At 40.2% G+C, this 22281-nt stretch overlaps 1 protein-coding gene across 2 annotated transcripts in view; it reads left to right on the top strand.

The window, feature by feature from the left end:
* The first annotated feature begins 9665 nt into the window (after positions 1–9665).
* Positions 9666–22281, top strand: part of ahi1 (Abelson helper integration site 1) — a 216059-nt gene continuing 203443 nt past the window's right edge. The window contains exons 1-4 of one of the 2 annotated variants that reach the window (XM_063040430.1): positions 9666–9951; positions 15906–15989; positions 17461–17585; positions 18393–18928. In XM_063040430.1, coding sequence (XP_062896500.1) covers positions 15980–15989; positions 17461–17585; positions 18393–18928 — 671 coding nt within the window. In that variant the 5' untranslated portion in view covers positions 9666–9951; positions 15906–15979. Of the gene's footprint in view, positions 9952–15905; positions 15990–17460; positions 17586–18392; positions 18929–22281 lie in introns of those variants that run through there. The other variant, XM_063040431.1, reaches the window with a different exon arrangement.

The following is a 22281-nucleotide window of genomic DNA, read 5'->3' as shown; positions in this document are numbered from 1 at the left end:
TTCTTTCCCTCCCCCCAGTTAGTAAAAAAGTACAGTGACCCTGTAAAAAAAACAATAAAGTCTCAGCAAAAAAAGGTTTTTACATTCCATCAACTAATAAACAAGAAAGAACCAAAATAATGTTATCTCTTAGAGAGAAAAACCAGTGCCATCTTTAAGTTTAATATTAATTCCCTAAAAAAGCTTTAAAACCAAGTATTAAATTAAAGGAACAAATCCCCTTATCTTCTTCTCTCAGTTGAATGTTCAGATGATCGTTTAGACAGTCATACTTGAGCCATAAATCTTCTTTCCAAAGGAAAACCAACAATATGCAATAATGAACAACTCTCCTTGTCTTCTTTAAATAGTCTCTCAAAGAAATATACAAATGACCTTCATAAATCTTCTTTCCAAAATGCGAATAATATACAGATAGCCAAACAGCCTTTCAGATAGTTCATTCAGCAGCGCCGTCAGTAATAGCGGCGGGTATAGCCTGAACAAAGTCCAGTGCAGCTTTTGGATCAAAAAAAGTACGAGGAGGAGAATTAGCAGGAAAAACTTTAATTCTTGTTGGATACCTCAAAGAAGGAAAGAGTTTTTTTTATCATACGCTTGTTTCATTACATGGCAAATTTTGATCTTTGTTCCATTACCTCTCTTGGATAATCTTCGTAAAAGCGGAGCTCAGATTCCATAAATCTAAAAACTCTCTGTTTTCTTGCCTGTTGCATTATTTGATCTTTAATTTTAAAGTGATGAAAGCAAACCAGAACAGATCTTGGTTTACTAGAATCCTTCAATTTCGAGATAAACGCCCTGTGTGCCCTTTCTATAGCAGGCGGCTTTGATAGAATGCTAGGAAATAAAATGTGGAAAAGCTTTCCAAGGTAAGCCGTTAGATCTCCATCTTCAGCTCCCTCTTGCAGCCCATCAATTCGTATATTCTTTCGGCGAGACCTAGTTTTCAGGTCTATAATCTTATTTTGATATCTTTCCAAACGAGTTGTATCTTCAGACAACTTTTGCTTAGTTATCTTCAATTCCTCTTCATGTGTAATAACTTGAGTTTCCAGGTCTTTAAGTTTTCTCAGAAATGACTTCATTTCATTACTATTCTTTTCCAGTTGGTCTTTAATTGATCCATTCTGATCCTTAATTGAATTCAGTGTCCAAACAATATCTTCAGCCCACGATGGCATTTCATCAGATCTTTCCTTTTGCACCTTTCCTTTCACATTACCTTTATCACCAGGTTCAGGTAAATTCTTCCCACTTCTCGTAGACATAGACATATTCTTCACCCTCAAGAATCAGCAAATAAAATTTTTAAATTCAAAGTTTAAACTAGGGGGAGAGAAAGAAAACTAAGAGCAGCACAAAATTACTGCCACTCTATTTGCAGACAGGGGCGGTCCTCTCGACTAGGAAATATATCACCATGCTGCAGTCTAAATCCTGGATTCCTACCTAACAATATTATGGGAGCACAATCTCCAGATGTATTGCAGTAATTCAAGAAGGTGTCCAATCACAAACAAGAGAAAATCTGCAGATGCTGGAAATCCAAGCAACACACACAAAATGCTGGAGGAACTCAGCAGGCCAGGCAGCATCTATGGAAAACAGTAAAGTCCACACCTTGGACTGCTGAGTTCCTGCAGCATTGTGTGTGTGTTGGTTGAATCCTGCTGAAAGGTCTCGGCCTGTACTGTTAACTTTATTTTTTTTCATAGATGCTGACTGGCCTGCTGAGGTCCTCCAGCATTTTGTGTGTGGTGCTCTAATTCAAGAAGGTGGTTGAGTCTCCACTTCCACTGGCAATAGTTGCTAGCCAAATAATGTAAATGAATAAAAAAGTAAGCAAGATGATTATCACTGAAAAGCACTTTAGAATTTAGAATCTACATGTACAAATGATGAAGCATTAATCCTAAAACGGTCTTCATATATTCACAAAATATTTACATTTAGCTAAGGTATGAAGAATTTGAGGCCACAGGCCATCTGCATTCAATCTAAGGCTATAAACATTCATGACATGACTTGATGCCAACTTTCTTCGACAATGCATACTATATTGAACCTTCAGGATTGAGGACGGATTACTTCACTCCAGTTTTGTGGGTCCTAAGGACGTTAATGAGGCCAGAGTGGAAAATGCAGACACTTCTGCGGATGATGCAAGTGTTGACCGACAGAGAAATCAGGTGGGTAGTTTGTGAGGCAGCCTGCTGCTTTCACTGCTGTTGTGTCTGTACACAACTACATATCAATTAAATAAAAGCATGCACACGGAAGATGGTTTTACCTGGTGTATTCACATTTTAGCAACAGAGAGAGAAAGAGAAAACAATGCACATGCATAGACAGTGGATCAATATGTAGTGCTAAGGGGAGGGGTCATTGCTCTAAAAGAAGTAGATTCATGTATTACACTTCCTCCCCCTTTAGATTAATGCAACATAAAACTGTATATGTACAAACATTCAATTTTCCTTTCATAAACCCATATTCCAAATAAACATGCTTTGATAATAACAGTCCATAACTAACTACACAGTTCTGAAGGTTCAGTCTTTTGGGTGGTGCTCTGTTTCTTTAAGGATAGCACCTCTGGACCTTTGAAGCAGCATAAGGTTTGGCAGGTGTCTTGTCAACAATAACGTTCTTGTTGCACTTCTGGACCTGTGGAGTGGGATCGGATTTGGTATGTATCTTATCTAGGACAACGTTGTCAGTTTCCAATGTCACGTTGCTGTCAGTGACATAATCATCACTAAGAGGTAAGTTTGGTGACCTTAATGTGTCCATCTTGTTGGATGCAATCAACTTGGGTATGTTCTTCGGTTGAGCATCAAGTATCTGGTCCACATGAAGTCTCCATACCTGATCTCCAACATCCATTGTGTACATCAGTGGTCCAGTTCTTGTAGCTGCCCTACTGGGTGTCCACTTGTCTTCTCGATAATCACGCGCTAGGACTTCCTGACCAATCTCAAAGCTCCCTGCTACGTCACTTAGCAACTGGATGAACTATTTATTCTGTAACACACATCAAAGTTGCTGGTGAATGCAGCAGGCCAGGCAGCATCTCTAGGAAGAGGTACAGTCGACGTTTCGGGCCAAGACCCTTCGGTACTTCCCTCTGGAGGTCTGGTTTCAGTAGGTCTATGCAAGATCTCAGATTCCTGCTCATGAACAGCACTGCAAGTGTATGATTTCTCTTCGCATGAACCTTGAAGGTTTGGGTAAACCTTTCAGCCAACCCATTCATTGCCGGGTGATGAGGAGCTGACTTGAAATACCTGATGCCATTTTTCTTCATGAACAGTCGGAATTCTTCTAACGTGTATTGTGGTCCATTGTCACTCACAATTTATTTGGGTAAGCCATTTCTGGAGACAGTGTTTGCTGATGTGGTAGACCTTATTGGTTTAACTTCTGGCCACTGCGATTGATCATCCACAGCAGTTATAAATGGCACAGCAAAGTCAATATGTACTCTTTGCCATGGTGACAAAGGACACTCTCACAGGTGTAATGGTGCCTGTGGGGGTGAATTTTGAACTTTTTGACATCCCAAACAGCTTGGCCAAGTTTTCAATTTGTCTAACTATTCCCAGCCACCATGCGTGGCTCCAGGTGAGACTCTTCATCTTGTCCGTACCCAGGTGTCCTTCATGCAGATTTTCTAACATTTTGGTATGCAGTTTAAAGGGAACCACAACATGAGATTCACACATCAGCGTTCTTTGACATACCGACAGTTGGTCTCATCTCACTGAGAACACTGGAAATATAGGGTTACAAGGAGCTGGCCATCCTTGGATGGTGGTTTCATAGTCTTTCGACAATGTCAGGTCACTCCTTGTTTCCCTTTGTATTTCAGAATTTGTTGCCGGCAACTGGTCCACCAATGCAGTGTGGAACACTTCTGCTGGGTCACAGTATGATGACTTTTCTTCTTCAGTTGCCAATAGTAGGAGATACGACAAGCCAACAGCATTGTTGTGTTGTTTGGTACCCTTGAACTCTATGTCATAAGTGTGGCTCCTAGGAACAGTGTAACCGGCTAGCAGTCATCACTGGAATTCCCTTCCTGGGATTGAAGATGGACACAAGGGGCTGGTGATATGACACTAGAGTAAACTTTTGTCTGTGGAGGTAGTGGTGGAATTTCTTTATTCTCCATACTAAACTAAGTGCCTCTCGGTCAACCTGTGTGTGGTTGCACTCTGCGCTTGTCAGTGATCTTGAAGCAAACACATTCAGACGTTCAAATCCATCTTTCATAATCTTGACAAAATGGCTCCAATGTCATAAGGGGATGCATCGCATACCAGTCTGATGGGCAAAGAAGGGTCATAATGGGTGAACAGTTCATCAAGTGTTAATACTCTCTTTTTTTCCTTGAATGCTTTTTCACATCTTTCTGACCAATCCTACTTTGCTCCTGTCTGCAACAGTGCGTTCAATGGATGCAGCACTGTAGCAATGTTTGGGGGAAGCTGATGGTAGTAGATTACAAGGCCCAACTATGACCTGAGTTGTGACACATTTTCCAGTTTGGATGCCTGTAGCACTGCTTCAATCTTCTCTTGTGACTTATGTAAGCCATGCTTGTCAATAACATGTTCACAATATTTGATTTCATTTGTGAAAAACTCACACTTCTCTCTCTTTGTGCACAGACCATACTCACTCAGCCTGGTAAGCACTTTACCAAGGTTCTGGAGGTCCTCAACGGTCACCAGGTAACATTGTGTTCCTGGGATATCTTGGAGCACTTGGTCCACTGCTCTTTGCCAATTTTCTGGAGCTGATGCACCACCAATGACGAGATGATTACATTGGAACAGTCCCTTGTGAGTGTCAATTGTGAGGAAATTCCTGCTTGACTCCTCAATTTCCATTTGCAGATAGGCTTGTAACAAGTCAATATTTGAAAACCTCTCCCTGCCTGCCAAAGATGCAAAAATATCTTCTATTCATGGTAAGGGATACTGCACTGCACAGTATGCAGCATTGGGTTGATGCTCATCCTGAAATCCCCACATATTCAAACAACTCCGGTCTTCCCTTTCTTGATCACTGGGACAATTGGCATGGCCCAGTCACTCCACTCAGCTTTGGAGAGAGTTGCAGATGCTTCCAAGCTCTAGAGTTCAGCATCCACTGTAGGATGTAGTACTTAAGGCACTGGATGTGCTTTGTGGAATCTTGGTGTTGCTGCTTCATTGAATTCAACCCTGTCCTTTGTGCCTTTGAGTTTACAGATCCGCTTCTCAAACACCGTCTCCTTAGCATGAAGCAGCTCTGCCAGTCTCTGGTTAGTGTTACCATCTGGACTGCTGTTGCTTGTTGATGAGAGCTTTGATTGAGTGCTAGTCTAGTTAGGTTTTTCTCAACCATTCACATCTGAAAAGTGCTGGTCCTCCACTTTTCAACACATAAAGGTCTAACTTTGTGTTTGGCCTCCATACGCCACATTTACTTTCCGTTAGTCTTTGAGAGACATTTTTTCACCTATGGAAGTCTTTATCATCACTGAGATCTTCTCTAATGGTACCTTAAAAAACAGTCTGTGGTCAGCCTCTGGAATTATGGACAAAACTGATACTGTACCCAGCTCCATTTTCAGTTTTACATCAGAAACATCTACTGTGATCCAAATGATTTTACGATCTGCTTCAGTTATACTATGCAGTGCTAGCCATGTCAGTTCAACTTATCAGACTCTATGCTGTCTGATTCTGTTTTACATTCCGTAACTTTATGCATTTGCTTAGTTTTGAGTTTGAGACATTTCACGCAGTTGTGCTTTTTGTCTCCTTTGCATATTCTCTCTATGTGACCTTGTCTGTGACACTTTCTACAGCTTTTTTCTTTGGACCAACAGTCATTTTGCATTATGGGAGGATTTACCATGTCAAAAACATGATAAGGTTCTCCATGCAAGGCTCATTCAGAAAGTAAGGAGGCATGGGATCCAAGGAGACCTTGCTTGGTGGATCCAGAATTGGCTTGACCACAGAAGGAAAAGGGTGGTTGTGGATGGTTTGTATTCTGCATGGAGGTCAGTGACCAGCGGTGTTCCACAGGGTTCTGTTCTGAGGCCACTCCTCTTTGTGATTTTTATAAATGACCTGGATGAGGAAGTAGAAGCAACACACATCAAAGTTGCTGGTGAACACAGCAGGCCAGGCAGCATCTGTAGGAAGAGGTGCAGTCGACGTTTCAGGCCGAGACCCTTCGTCAGGACTCATGTATGTTAAATTCAATTCCTGTTGTTTGCGTTTAAATTCAGTTAGTCCTGACGAAGGGTCTCGGCCTGAAACGTCGACTGCACCTCTTCCTACAGATGCTGCCTGGCCTGCTGCGTTCACCAGCAACTTTGATGTGTGTTGCTTGAATTTCCAGCATCTGCAGAATTCCTGTTGTTTGAGGAAGTAGAAGGGTGGGTTAGTAAGTTTGCTGATGACACAAATGTTGGGGGCGTTGTGGAAAGTCTGGAAGGCTGTCAGAGGTTACAGTGGGACATCGATAGGATGCAGAACTGGGCAGAGAAGTGGCAGATGGAGTTCAACCCAGATAAGTGTGAAGTGGTTCATTTTGGTAGGTCAAATTTGCAGACTGAATATAATCTTAATGGTACTCTTGGCAGTATGGAGGTCAGCGAGATCTGGGGGAACATGTCCATAGGACACTCAAACCTGCTGCACAGGTTGACAGTTTTGTTAAGAACACGTATGGTGTGTTGGCCTTCATCAACCATGGGACTGAGTTCAAGAGCCGTGAGGTAATGTTACAGTTATATTAGACCATGGTCAGACCCCACTTGGAGCACTGTGTTCAGTTTTGGTCACCTCATTACAGGAATGATGTGGATACTATAGAGAAAGTGCAGAGGAGATTTACAAGGATGTTGCCTGGATTGGAGCACATACCTTATGAGAATAGGTTGAGAGAACTTTGCCTTTTCTCCTTGGAGCGATGGAGGATATGAGGTTACTTGATAGAGGTGTATAAGATGATGAGGGGCATTGATCGTGTGGCTAGCCAGAGTTTTTTCCCAGGGTTGAAATGGATAACACGAGGGGGCATAGTTTTAAGGTGCTTGGAAGAAGGTGCAAGGGGCATATCAGAAGTAAGTTTTTCACACAGAGTGGTGGGTGTGTGGAATGCACTGCCAGTGGCAGTGGTGGAAGCCGATACAATAGGGTCTTTTAGGGGACTCTTAGATAGGTACATGGAGCTTAGAAAAATACTGTAGAGGGCTATACGGTAGGGAAATTCTAGGCAGCTTCTAGAGTAGGTTACATGTTGGCACAACATTGTGGACTGAAGGGCCAGTAATGTGCTGAGGTTATCTATGTTCTATGTTTTACCTATGATAACGTCTTTGGCTTTTTGCACCATTCAGGGACATTTGTGCTTTTCACATTCTAACCTCCTTTTCTATCGTTCTGCTGCATCCTTTGTTGCAGTCTCTAATGATATTGCTATGGTTAGTGCCTGTTCTAAGGTTAGATCTCTTTTGGACAGTAGCCTCTTTTGAATGCTTTGACTATGCATGCCACATACATGCCTGTCCCATAATGCACCAGAAAGTCCATCTCTACAGTCACAGTGCTGGGAAAGTTTGCGCGGTTCTGCACTGTATTCAGAAAGGCTTTAATCTTTTGACTGGTTCCTTTTGTAAAATCTAAATCTCTAAGCTATTACCAGTGGTTTAGGCCTCAAGTGATTTTGTAAAATTGTAACAATTTCTTCAAACGTTTTGCTTGCTGCCTTTGCAAGGGTTACTAATTTGCATGAGAGACTGTGCGTCCTTGGGCCCATAAGGGGCTTTCCTCTGCTCCTCCACGTTGTTCGCATTACAATACAGCTCCACACTCTTGACATACAACTCCTAGCCTTCACTGGCGCTATCAAATTCATCAACTTTCCCGACTGAAGCCAAAGCCACATTACTTTCACTTCAAATTCAGCTTGTCTTTCACTGTGTACTATGCCTTTGTTAGCGTCTGTGATGTCTTTCTCGTGCTGTTTAACTCTCACTGTTTTGTCCCATAACTGTCAGTGCAATTTGTGATATTTTCTGACATACAGGTTCATACTCGTCACCAATTTGTTGTATCTGTGCACAACTACAAATCAATTAAATAAAAGTATGCACGGGGGAGATGGTTTCAACTGGTGTACTCACATTGCAGCGAGAGAGAGAGCTAGAACAATGCACAAGTGTAGACAACAGACCAACACGTAGTGCTGGGGGTTGTGGTCACTGCTCTAAAAGAAATTGATCCATACATTACAACTGCTTATGCATTTGTGTGTTCCCAATATAGGTCACAATCTCTTACATCCAAAATTCTGCTTCACCACTCTGAATAGTCATGGGCCAGAGATTCTCAAAAATCATGGGGATAATTCAATTCTTCAAAAATGCTTCTGAGCAAATCTTGCGTTATCTCCAACCACCTCATAATGGAGTCAGGGGAGTCTATGCCTGACATGAAAAAATGTGGCCTGCCCAGCATCGCATACTGAGTGTTGGAGATAACTCAAAATTTGCTCAAAACATTTTCTTTTTCATTTACTAATAGCTTTATATCATTTCTATAATCCTATTATCAGAACTGTACACAGTATTCTAAATTTTATACTGGCTTGGCGTAACTTTTCTAATTATGAATTTCATTCTGATAGAATAATTTCAAATGGTTGGTTTACTTGTTAATGGTCTTAGTAACAGCATCAATAAATGAATTGTGTCTTTATACTCAATTATATCTAGATCATTTAGCTAATATTATGGTGCAGTTAACCCTGGATTACGGGGTTAGGAATGGGGGGTGGGGTAGACGGTGAAGAAATAGCTTGTGGTCTAATGCCCATTGAGGACTTGGCATACAGTAACTGAAGAAGAGGGCAATTCGACAATCAGAGGTTCCAGCACAGTGATAGGGTTTGGCCAACGGATAAATAATTGGATTAAGCACATAAAAGCAGGAATAAATCACTTGGTCCCCCAATTTACTACTTAAGTCTGATCTGCTGTCCCAGATCTCATTTCTCCTATTTCTGTTCACTCATCCATCGGTACCAGAAATTATCTGCACATGTACAAGATCTATGACCTGCAGGGACACGGACATTGTGTTGGAAGGTAAGGTTAAGGACACTTCATTTCGACCAGCACAACGTTGCTTTTCGCTACCTCTCTAAAGAAGACAACATAACTGAAGACATTCTCCACTCTCACTACAAACGCCTGAAATAACATATCATCATGCTTAGGACAGCCTTTATCTCACTATTATCAGACTATTGAATACCTGTACTGTAGTAGGATGAGATGTATTCGTCCTCACAATCCGACTCGTTTATTCCTGCACTACACTACATACTTTGTAGCTGTTGCACTTTATTCTGCATTCTGCTATTGCTTTACCTTGTTCTACCTCAACGCACCGTGTAATGATTTATCTATGAAAAGCTTTTCACTGTATCTCGGAACATGTGACAAAAAGAAACCAATACCAATGGCAATGCTACAGTTTCTATAGCTCTCAATTGCTTTCCAGTTTACGCAGGCACCGGATGCCTGCCAGAACTCGTGCTTCCGATCCTGAAAGTTATGAGAAGTCAACGGGCGTACTCATCCGCCAGTTACGGGACGTTCTCGCCCAGTGCCTCTCGGACCAGCGCTCCAGTCCGGCCCCCTGCATGGAGCCAGGAGGACCGTGGAGCTTGTGATTGGCGGACGAGTCTCAAAGGTTATGGTGACGCAGTTGGATGCGCTTCACCTCCTCCAGCGCCGCGCACAAGCGGAGCTCAGCCATACGGACGCCGGGTTAATCTCGCAGCCCGTGGGCGCTGATGTGTGAATGAGACCGCGCTGGAACCGGAGCCACGCAGTCGAGGCCGCAGTGAGCCCTGACTGGCGGCCTCTTCGCACAGGTTGGTACCCGAGTCAGCGCCGGGTTTGTGATGGTTGCCAGGAGGCGGCTTCAGCGTTGCTAGGCCGCTCCTACGAGGAAAGGCTGTGGTCTCCTTGAACAACTTTACCCGTGCACAGTCTGCGCTTCCAGTTAAAATGTAGCGCGAGGTGCTGTGGCAGGGACCTTAGTGGGGGATAAATAAAGTGCACTTTGTAATTGCTGTGATCTCCAGCGACTTCGCTGTTCCTGGCATCTGTAGAAGTGATCACCAGGTGAAGCTGTCAATGAGACCTGACGGATCCATCTGGATGGACATCTGAGTCACGTGGTAGTCACTCGTTTCTTTTCCGTCTACCGCCCCTTCTATTTCATTTGGATCACCGGCTCTTTTGCGTTTCTGTTAGTTGCTGTGTAATTTTATAATCAACGGAAACTAACTGAGGGTACAAACCCAAATTCTGTGACTCCGTTTTCTGTAGAGCCCATAAAAGGATAATTAGGTCGATTGCCACCTACATGGAAACGACGTTTTACCCTCTTTTGTGCAAACTGTTCCACTGACACCTTGTATACCACGAAGATACCTGAAGTATTGTTTTTTTTTTCTTTTCCGTTTCTGATTTTTTCCGCTATTATTTCCATTATTTAAAATGTGCAAACAGAAACAGTAGTGTCGAAAACAAATGAGAACTTGTGGAAAGGACAAGGGGGAAAAAAACTAACAACTAACATTTAGTATGCTTTAGACAAGTGATTTTTTTTGTTCGTAAAAGTAAAGGTGAAATTGGCAAAGTAGATGCTATTACTTGAAAACTTGAGACTACTGATTAGCCTAGTTATCATATCAGGGTGAACTTATTGAGTAACACCAAATTCACCGGATAATTCAAAACCTCTGAGAACCTAGAGGGGCAAAAGAAAAATTGTTAGAGAAACTCAGCAGCATCTTTGGAAGAAAATGGTCAGTCAACATCACTTCATCAAGAGGCAATTGTCACGTTGTGAGGAAGGGGAAGGGAAGGAATGAGGGAAGACAAAGGGGAGTGGTTACCAGAAGTTGGAGAAGTCAATATTGATGTCTGGTTGAAAACCACCAATATGGAACATGAGGTGTTTTTCCAACCTGTATCTGCCCTCCTTGTAGCAGTAGAGGAAGCTGTGGATAAACATGTTGATGGGGAAATGGTAAGTGGAATTGAAATGGGTGGCCTTTGGCAGATCTTGACTGTTGCAGTGAACCAAGCAAAGGTGCTTGGCAAAGTGAGCTCCTTGAGTCTCACAAATGCAATAAATGACACTAACAGGCTTGCAGCTGAAGCACCACCTCACCTGGAAGGATTGTTTAGGGTCTTGAATAGTGGTGAGGGAGATGTGTTTTCCTTTCCTTCCCTACCCTCACAACATATCCATCACCTACCTCCTGGTTCCTCAAGTTTTTTCATTTATCTATAGTCATCTATCAGATTCCTCCTTCAACCCTTTGCCTCTTCTACCTTTCATCTCCCAGCTGCTCACATCATTCCCTCACCCACAAACCTGCCTTCCCTTTCTCACCAGTGACCTCTGGCTGTGTTTCCCCCTCTTCCCCCTACCCTTTTATTCCGGCTTCTGCCCTTTTCCATTCCAGTCCTCCAGTCCTGATAAGGGTCGGAATCAGAATGAGGTTTGATATCACCGGCATATGTTGTGAAATTTGTTGTCTTTGTGGTAGCAATACATTGCAATATATTATAATACAGAACAAAACTGAATTGACAGAGGGGAAGAGCTGTACCTGAATCACTGAATGTGTGCCTTCAGGCTTCTGTACCTCCTTCCTGATGGTAGCAATGAGAACTGGATGATGGGGGCCCTTAATGATGGAAACTGCCTTTTTGAGACATTGCTCCTTGAAGATGTCCTGGATACCACAGAGGCTAATGCCCATGATGGAGCTGACTAAGTTTACAACTCTCTGCAACTGATATCAACCCTGTGCAGTAGCTCCCCCCCCCCCATACCAGGTGGTGATGCAGCCAGCTAGCGTGCTCTCCACGGTACATCTGTAGAGATTTTGGATCTCAGCCCAAAAGGACTGTTTCATCTACTGTGTTTCTCTCGCATTTTGTGTGTGTTGCTCAGTTTACAGTATCTGTAGAATCTCTTGTCCCTGAAACACTGTGACATTTGTAGGGTTTAAACTTGTATCTGCTGCCATCAATGGTAATTTGAGACCTAAAGGTGGACTTCATATATTTTGAAGATGCCTATTTGCTGATCCAAGTCGGTTGAATATAGAAATTAAATTTCTTTAGTATATTTCCTGTAGTTACATTTAAGGGCATCGATGAAGCTATTAAGCCTGGGATAATCTATAGTTGGCAAACCAGGGCAAGGTTGCAGAAATGGCTAGCATATGTGGTAGTGGTGATCTTCATGGTCTTCAGTCTGGACTATGCTCATGGCTGGTCTGCAAAGACCATGTTTGTCATGATCTGGACGTCACCGGCAAGTTTAGTGCACCGTAATTGCCCTGGGAAAGTGGTGGCAATAACTGAGTTGCTTATTAGGCCACTTCACTGGTCATTTTATGGATCAAGCACATTGAGTTGATTTGAAGTCAGGTCATATAGGCCAGACCAAGTAGGCAAATTTCTTCCTCTTGAAGATGTTAGTGAGCCAGATTTTTTTTAATGGGCTTATAGCCATCAATGCTTATGACATGTTCAACTTAAATTCTACAGCTTCAATAGTGGGATTTGAATTGATGTCTGGATTGTTTATCCAGGGCTCGGGATTATTAGTCCAGTTGTTTGTGTTGTAGGTTACACCTATCTCTGTCTTTTGATAGCAATGAAAGACAGTAACTTGGCTGACAGAAGTGAAGTTATTTAATGACCATGAATAATATTATTTTATTCACAAATACTCTGCTTGTCTTTGTAAGAGTAGATTATGTATATATTCTATATGATGAACCAGTAAAGTTTGTCAGATGTTTTGGAATCGAACTAATTTTCACTGACAAATATTGTGAAGTCTGTCTTATGGCAACAATACAGTAGAAGACAGAATATTAAGTTACAATAAGAATTAAAATATACATATTGAGGCAGTGTTCATGGGTTTATGGACTGTTCAGAAATCTGATGGTGGAGGAGAAGAAGCTGTTCCTAAAATGTTTACTGTGCATTTTCAGTCTCCTATACCACCTTCAAGATGGTAGTAAGAGAAGATGTCCCGGGTGATAGTCTTTAATGATAGATGCCATCTTGAGGCACTGCCTTTTGAAAATGTCCTCGATGGTGAAGAGGTTTGTGGCCGTGATGGAATTGGCTAAATCCACAACAATCTACAGCCTCTTTTGATTGGAGTCTCTATGCCAGGCTGTGATGTAACCAGTCAGAATGCTCTGCCTTGTACATGTGTAGAAATTTGCTGGAGTCTTTGGTGACATACCAAATCACCTCAAACTCAGAGTGAAGTATAGCCACTGGCATGCCCTTTTCATGATTGCAACAATATGTTGGGCCAGCAATAAAACCTCTGAAATGTTGATACCCAGGAACTTGAAGCTGCTGACTCCTTAATGAGAACTGGTGTGTGTGTTCTTCTGATTATTTTTTTCCCCCCTTTCTGATGTTCAGAATTAATTACTTGGTCTTACTAGTGTTGAGTGCAAGGTTGTTGAAACACCACTCAATGAGCCGATCTAGCTCATCTCTGCACACTTCCTTGTCATCGCCTGAGATTCTGCCAACAACAGTGATGTCAGTGCGAATTTATAGGTGGCATTTGAGCTGTGCCTTGCCACATAGTTATGAGTGTAGAGAGAGTAGAGCAGTGGGCTAAGTATGCATCCTTGAGGTGTGCCTGTGTTGATAGTGAAAAGGAGGTATCACCAATCTTTGTGGATGTGATCTCTCAATAAGGAAGTCACAGATTCAGTTGTACTAAAGCTTAGGTTTTGAAGCTTGTTGATGAGTATTGAAGGGAAGATGGTGTTGAATGTAGAGCTGTAAGCAGTAAACAACAGCCTGACGTAGTTAATTGCTGTTGTCCAGATGGTCCAAGGCCAGTTGGAGAATCGATGAGATTGCATCAGTTGAGATTGTGGCAGTAGGCAAATTACAATGTGGTTGGGTCCTTGCTCAGGCAGAAGTTAATTCTAGTTACTACGTACTTCTCAAAGCACCTCATCACAGTAGATGTCACTGCTACTGGGTGATAGTCATTGAGGCAGTGCTTCCTGCTCTTCTTGGGCACCAGTCCTTTTGAAGTAGTTGGGACCAGACTGCAGCAGTGAGAGTTTGAAAATATCCTTCAGCAATCCTGCCAGTTCATTGGCATAGGTTTTCAGTACACTGCCAGGTACACCATCAAGGTCTGATGCCTTGCAAGGGTATATTCCCTTCAAGGATATTCTGACATCAGCCTCTGCAACAAAGATCACAGAGTCACCAGATGCAGTGGGATTTGAGATTTGCACAAGTGTAGTTTTATTCTCGCTTTCAAAGTGTGCATAAATGGTGTTAAGCTCATTCGGATTGAAGCATGACAATCATTTATGCTGTTAGGTTTTACTGCTGTTAAACTATTTTGTAACCTTAATATTATGATGCTATTAAAAGCTCATTTTGCTAAACATCATTAGGTCTGGCTTGTTACTCTTGCAGTTGTCTTATTTTGCAAGGGGATAAGTATTGACTGTTAATGAGCTTAAAGTGGCCCATAAGGCAATCTTCAGATTACTGCAATCCTTCTCCATGCTGTTATGCTACCTTATTTAGAAAATGTTCTACAAGTATTCTGAAATTAGTTACATTGTGTAAATTTGCAGGATGGATAAGATATGTCAAATTAGTTTGGTCATTCTGCTTTGAAATGAAAGTCCTTAATCTCCATAAGATAATGCTTTCAAATTACTGAATGCAGTTATACTGATAGTTGTAAGGACATTTGTCAATATATTTTCAAAATGGTCACATCCAGTTGAAATATTGGGATTTCTAAATCTACCTTTGGTTGCAAATAAAATTTAAACATTGCCAGCATTCGTTAACTTGTGTTACATTCATGTGTTTTTATTCCCCTGCTCAAGAAACCTCAACACGATGGGAAATGAGGAAAAGGGAAGGGAGTAATGTGCAGTTCTGGTTAACATAGAACAATACAGTATAGCACAGGAACAAACCCACAATGTCTGATGCCAAATTAAAATCACTTGTGTGTGCACCTGATCCATACCCCTCCATTCCCTGTATAAACGTGCCAATCTAAAAGCCTTTTGAATGCACCTATAATATCTGCTTTAACTACTACCCCGGCAGCACAGTTAAGGTACATACGGCTGTTATTTAGAAAAACTTGCCCTGCACATCTCCTTCAATCTTTCTCCTTCTCAACTTAAAGCTATGCCGTCTTGTATTTGAATATTTCGAAGAAGTCTTATCTGGGATGAAAGTTATACCTACCAAATAGTTAAGTTTCTCTTTCTGTTGATAGTTTATGAACCAATGGATCTTGTTAACAATCTTTCCCAATCTACTGACAGAGCATTAGTGGAAAGTGGCAAGATGTACATGTCAGGATTTGTTCCACAATAATTCATTGAAACCATTATCTTTTGGTTGGATACTTGTAATGTTCACTGTGTGTGTTTCCTAATTTCGGAAAAGTTGTTTCAAATTTTTTATGTTAAACTTTTCTAAATTCTGATGAAATAACATTGATCAAAATTATTTCATTCTCTGCAGATGCAGCTTTATCTATTAGTATATCCAGTATTCTTTGTTTTTTTTTTGTAAATCTGATATGTATACCCAAAAGTTTTAAGTTTAGATGACTTGTAGAAATTGTTATCATATGGATATGAAAAATCAGCACTAATTTGAGGTAACAAGTAAACTTCTTATTGCATCTGTTGTATAACAACTGTATCCTTTCTGCATCATCATAAGTGCCTTACTTTACTCCTCTTACTACTTGTTTTAGGTTGGCTGTCAGCTAAAGTTATTAAGTGAGGATGTAGTGAATAAGGAAGACTTCCAAGCACAGTATTGAGAACGATGCCAGCAGGTAGAGTATAGACAAAACTGACATAGATCACGGAAAAAAAATCTTAACTTTAAATGGAAGTAGATTATTCTCGAAATGTGTATTGGTTTAATTTATCTTGGGTTATCTGGAAATAACAGATTTGCTTAATCCATTGCAGATGTAATTCTTTTGTTCTTTGCTTGGAAAGGAAGCAGAAGTAAACTCCTTTTCACTTTTAAGTAAACTCATCAGGATGATGTGAGCTCTGCTGAAAGCTGATTAACATGAACCTTTTTCTGTTATAGGTGATGTCTGATTTGAATGTTTACAGCGTCTATTTTATTTATGAAGGATTTCAGTGCTCGGGACTTGAACACTCTTACAATTTAGCATTTAATATTACTCTTAATGGCTGCCAGCTAAAGTGCAGGATTAGCTTTCTATATTCTGTTCTAACATCATATTTTGTTTCCAATCCCAGAAGACCATCTTCCACAGCTCTATTTTTATTTTGTCTATCCGCTGACATGTGGCCCCTGAAATGCAGATGCAGATAAACTTTTAGCTTGAACTAGATAAGAGTCAATATGAGCTGAATCAACTCCGACAGCAATTTGTTGTTGAATAAATACTACTTTGGTCTAAGCTGAACTAGGGAAAAAGAATAGTGATCTACATATGGAAAAAATGAATTGTCCATGCATCTCCTTTCATAACAATTCTTTACTGCTTGCCTAGAGGGGCTTTGAAAAATATTTTGCACTATGTTAATCTGGAGACAAATTCTAATCCCAATATGATAACTTAAACTGAGCTAATTAAGTCATCTGAAATAAACAATCAGTATTAGTAATGGTGACCACAATGTTATAATATGCTATATGGTTGGCTGATTTCCTTTAATGAAAATATCTGCTTAATCCAGAAAGGTGATCTAAAAAGGTAGATTGTGCTTATTATTTAATATAATTACCAAGATGATGTGGGTTGTATCTGCAATGGTTCTGTCCATTTTTTTCTATAATTATGTGTTTCTTCTATGGACCTGAGATCAACTAAAGTTGGGCAGAAGTGAGGAAAAGATCCTGGGTAAAATGAAATGTGAAATAAATAATATCCAAATATAGATAATTAACAAATACAAACTAAATCAAGGAGATAAATCGTATTAAAACATTTATCAGTCAATATATCATTCAAACTATCAAATAGGTAAAGAATTTAATACTTGTGGACAGACTAATAATTCATCTAGTTTTAACTGTAGTTGACAAATAACTTCCACTCAGTAAATTGAAATTTTCAATAATACTGTTTGAAAGATTTTTTGAAGCAAAATAAGAATTTTGTGACTGTTTGTCTTTTTATATAAAAACAGATGAATACTAAATATGCAAAGATTATTGTCTCCTGATGTTTTCTTTTGTTCCTGTAAGATCCTTGTATTTTAAGTAGCAATGTATAGTCAACATCTTTATTATTGTTTTTGTCATTCTGATTTGTCTTGTAGGTGAAAGTGAGGCTAAGGCAAAGACCAAGGCTCAGTTTGAAGAAGCCTTTAGAAACTATTCTGCTTTAGCTGCTGAGAAAAAGAAATCAAAAAAGAAAAGTTTGCCTTCCCAAGAGAGTATTGTGGTGAGTGCAGGTTTCTAGTAAGGCATTCTTTGATTCTGTTTGTTTTTATTTTTGGATGATATTGATATTTGATGTTATTTATAGGTTCAATAAGTTCTAAATCATTAACCCTTCCAAATGGATCTGTTTTCTGTTCAGCCACTAATAGGATGAAGCATTAGCAATTGACGTTCTAAAACTATATAAATGTTTTGAGTGTTATACCGACAAAATGTTTTGTGATAGTAAATCTCTGTATTCAACCCTTTATATAAAGAGGTATGGCAATTAGACATATTCAGTATTAACATTTTTCACACACATGTAGTGAGTATTTGGATAAAAATAGACCAGTTTGTAAAGTTAAAGCAGGATTTAATCTTGCCAATAAAAACTCTATGTACAAATGTTAATAATATGTGGATAAATAGAAAAAAATACTCAGCAATCAGTACTTGTGGAGAAAGAAACATCATTAGTAAGCTGTGTGATATATTGCAGACCCAGTTAGTTAATTTGCTACCAGTTAAAGAATAACTGCTTTTAAATTGGAATCTTAAAATATTGTCCAAGCACTTCTTGGAAACGTTTGGAATATTAACGTTGTTAAAAGAATTGTAAGGGCAATCAACGTGAATGTTTATCATGTTTCTACAGAGATCACTGTTGCTGACTAACCTACTGAGTATTTGGAGTCTTTATATTTTTAAGATGTTTTTCATTTCTACTTTAATAGTAAGTTTGAAACTTTTAGACTGGTGAACTGGTTGAATTCATCTTTCCCAGTTTTGTCAATTTTAAAATACACTTTTTAAATATTTTGTTCAGCTTGAAACGTTGAGGAATAAATTGGGTCTCCATAAAGACAATGAAGATGAAACTATTTTAAATAATACATATAATCCAGAAGAACACAGTCCCTGCTTCTCAAAAAACAAATTGAATGCTAGGATCTCTGTTGCAGAAAAAGTTAACAACAATGTGCTCCAGGAAGATGGAAAGCCCAGCAAACCAAAGAAAAAGAAAAAGAAATCGACAATCAATGAGGAATCATTTGATGAAGAACATTTGTGGAAAGGCTCTGGCTCAAAATCTGTTATGCCTGTGCAAAAATCTGACAAAAAGAAGTTGAAAGAAGAGAGCCTGGTTGATAATATGATCAGGAGCAATCTAACAGATGATGTGGATTCATTAATCAAAGCCTATCAGCAACAGGTAGCTGCCAGAGATGCTGTTGACAGTAAAAAAACAAGGCAAAAAATCAAGGAGCGTTCATTGGAAACAATTTCTCGTGTATCTTCAATATTAACTAGCAAATTGGAAAAGAAGAAAAAACCATTATTGCGAAATGAGGGGGAAACAAGGTAAGAACTAAATTGTGTACAAGTAATTTGTCAAATATTTCTATTTTTAGCAGTCGCCCTGGAAGCCAATAGTATTTAGTGCAACTTGTGTCATACAATTGTTAAGCACAAGCAACTTATGAAACAATTGCAGACAATTAGTTTTACTTTTATAGTTAAAGAAATAAAATATCTACAGGTTAATAATTTAGAGGCAAATTTAAATAGTGTATTATCAGTTCATTGTTTCATGTGCTGAGTATGCATAATTGGGTTGTCTGGCTCCATTAGAGCATCTGTTATACAGCTCTTCCTTTCAAGGTTGAAAAATTGGATGGACAGAGTCACACATACAGTAAATTCTTATTTGCTATCCAATTGTCAGGAAATGTTGATAATTCTGTTTTTTTCCCCCATTCATCCTTAACATAGTGAGGCTCCTGGTTATCACACTTCCTTTAAACTCAAGGTAATTGACTATACTGCTATTTTAATTTTTTTGAACAAAAAAATGGGACTTGAGTGTGGTAGAGTATTGATTGATTGGAATAAGATATAAGCATCTGCCAGTCAGGCATCACCAAATTTCCAAGTGTGCTAGATTAATAGCACACTAGCTCCCTTTTATTTTAAAATACAAGGTCTGTATTGTTACGTAGGGCAAAACTTGTTGCCGATCTCTCAATTTTCATTGAACTGCAATTCTTTGGGTGAAAGTATTCCCATAAGTTCCAGGATTTGGGTTTGATCGTCGTCAGATGGCATTTCATGTCCAAGTAAGGACGATGTGTGATTTGGAGGAAATACTGCAGGTGATATTTCTGAATGCATGTTGGCCTTGCCCCCATTGATAAGAGCTCATGGGTTTGAGAGGTGCTGTTGGAGTTTACCAAGTGAATAATTGTAGTGCAGCTACAGTGCTGGTGCAGCCCTTATCCATCAGCAGCAGAGAGAATGAATGGTGCTGGGCTGTTCTGTCCTGGATGCAGTTGAGTTTCTTGAATATTATTAGACCTCCTGGGCAAGTGGTTCCTCTAACGATCTCTTGAATATGTCAAAAGATAGATACTTCATTGATCCCAAAGGAAATTACTGTGGCACAGTAGCATTACAAGAGCACAGATATTCAAATATTAGAAGAGAATCACAGAGGAATTTTAAAACAAAAGAGTTGCCTCAAACAGTCCAACAGGAGAGGTCATCACTTCCCCGGCTATAGGTTGACTCATTATAGAGCCTAATGGCAAAGGGTAAGAATGACCTCATAGCGCTCTCTGGAGCAGCGCAGTTGTCTTGGTCTATACTAAAAGTGCTCCTCTGTTCAGCCAAGGTAGCATGACGAGGGTGAGAAACATTGTCCAGAATTGCCAGGATTTTCTGTAGGGCCCTTTGTTCTACCACAGCCTCCAGTGTGTCCAGTTTGACTCCTATTACAGAGCCAGCTTCTTTAATCAGTTTATTAACTCTGTTGTCATCACCTGTGTTGATGCCATTGCCCCAGTACGCAACCACATGGATTATTATACTGGCAACAACAGTCTGGCAGAACATGTGAAGGAGAGGCCTGCATACTTCAAAGGACCTCAGTCTCCTCAGGAAGTAGAGGTGACTCTGGCCCTTTTTGTACACAAGCCTCTGTGTTGGTGCTCCACTCAAGTCTGTCATCCAGGTGCATCCCCAAGTACTTGAAGGTCCTCACCAATACTAATGGGCTTAGTCTTCCTAAAGTCCATCACCATCTCCTTCTCTTACTGATGTTAAGCTGCAAATGACTAAGCTTGCACTATTTGACAAAGTCCTCCACCAAGACCCTATATTCTTCCTCCTGACCTCCTTTGATACGCCCAACTATTGCTGAGTTATCTGCAGAAATTCTCTGCTGACATGACTCAGTGTTGTGTCTAAAGTTCGAGGTATACAGGATAAATAGGAAGGGAGCTAGTACCGTCCCCTGTGGGGTCCCAGTGCTGCTTATGGCCATGTCTGATACACAGCTCTGAAACCGCACAAACTGGTCTGCCGGTCTGGTAGTCCATTATCCAGGATATAATGGAAGAGCCAATCTGTATTGAATGAAGCTTTTCCCTCCATCAATGAGGGCTGTATGGTATTGACAGTACGAGAAATTTAAAAAAATATGATTCTCCTAGTGCTGCCCTGCTTAGCCAAAGAGGAGAAGGCTCTGTTCAGCAGATAGATGACAGCATTGTCACCTCCAATGTGCTCCTAGTAAGCAAACTACAGGGGATCAAGGGCTGATCTGACCTGGGGTCGGGGGTGAGCCAGGACCAGCCCTTCTCTAGTATCTTCAGGATGTGTGAGGTCAGGGCTACTAGACGGTAATTGTTGAAGACTTTCGGTGGGCTCTCCTTTAGTACTGGGACCACACATAAGGTTTTCCACACAGTTGGGACCGTTTCCAGGCTGAGACTCAGATTGAAAATGTACTGGAGAACTCCACACAGCTGCTCAGCACACTCCTTCAGGACCTGCTGAGTTACTTCCTGTAGTAAACCAGGAAACAAAACCAGTAAAAATAATAATAATAATTGCCATCCAGGCCATGCCCTCTTCTGTGACCTTGTATAACATTTGTGTGGCTGGTCCAGTTGATAATAGTAATACCAGTGATTTTGGGAATGTAACACCAATTCTTTCTCAAACCTACTACATACAGTGTAAGCAAAGGGTAATCCTCTAATTTAAAAGAAAATATTTTCTTTATTGGTCTTGAATTGTATGTTCTTTAAAACATCTTCTTTGTGTCATTATCCTGAGGGTTATCTGTTTTTTTTTGTGAATGTTCTTATTGTTTAATTGTAATGGCATCTTTGACTACTTGTGGCCCGAGGGATAGCTTTGCCAAGTGTCAGGAAGCACAGCCAAATTCCTTAAGAGGCCCTACACTAAACTACACTACAGTGCACTGAGCTACATCAAGGAGCCAGTATTCTAGTAGATTCCTCTGACTATCTACCAAGACCACGGTAGAAGATATTGCTGTGGTCCAAGAACAGTCTCTATGCCTAACTCTTCTCTATGCTTAACTTTTGCATAATCTGTTTGCATAAACTTTGATAATGTATTTTGATAATTAAGTTAAAAAGTTGACTTGTTCACTTGACAAGTTTTTCTTTAATAGCTAATAGTTGAAGAAGGATCAGAGAATATCTGGACAAATTGAAGCAACCTTTTTATTAACCATTTGAGTCAAGTTATCATCTACAGTCCATGAAAAATCAAACAGCAATCCTTGATTTGCATTGTAAGAACATGTCATCTCAACTTAATTGTTTCCAAAACTTTGTTCAAATACATTGTGAAACAAAACCAGTAAAAATAATAATAATAATTGCCATCCAGGCCATGCCCTC

The sequence above is a fragment of the Mobula hypostoma genome, chromosome 2 (genome assembly GCF_963921235.1).
Source record: "Mobula hypostoma chromosome 2, sMobHyp1.1, whole genome shotgun sequence".
In the NCBI taxonomy this organism is placed as follows: Eukaryota; Metazoa; Chordata; class Chondrichthyes; order Myliobatiformes; family Myliobatidae; genus Mobula; species Mobula hypostoma.
Note: the sequence above shows the minus strand (reverse complement) of the source record. Positions and strands in the feature narration are given on the sequence as shown.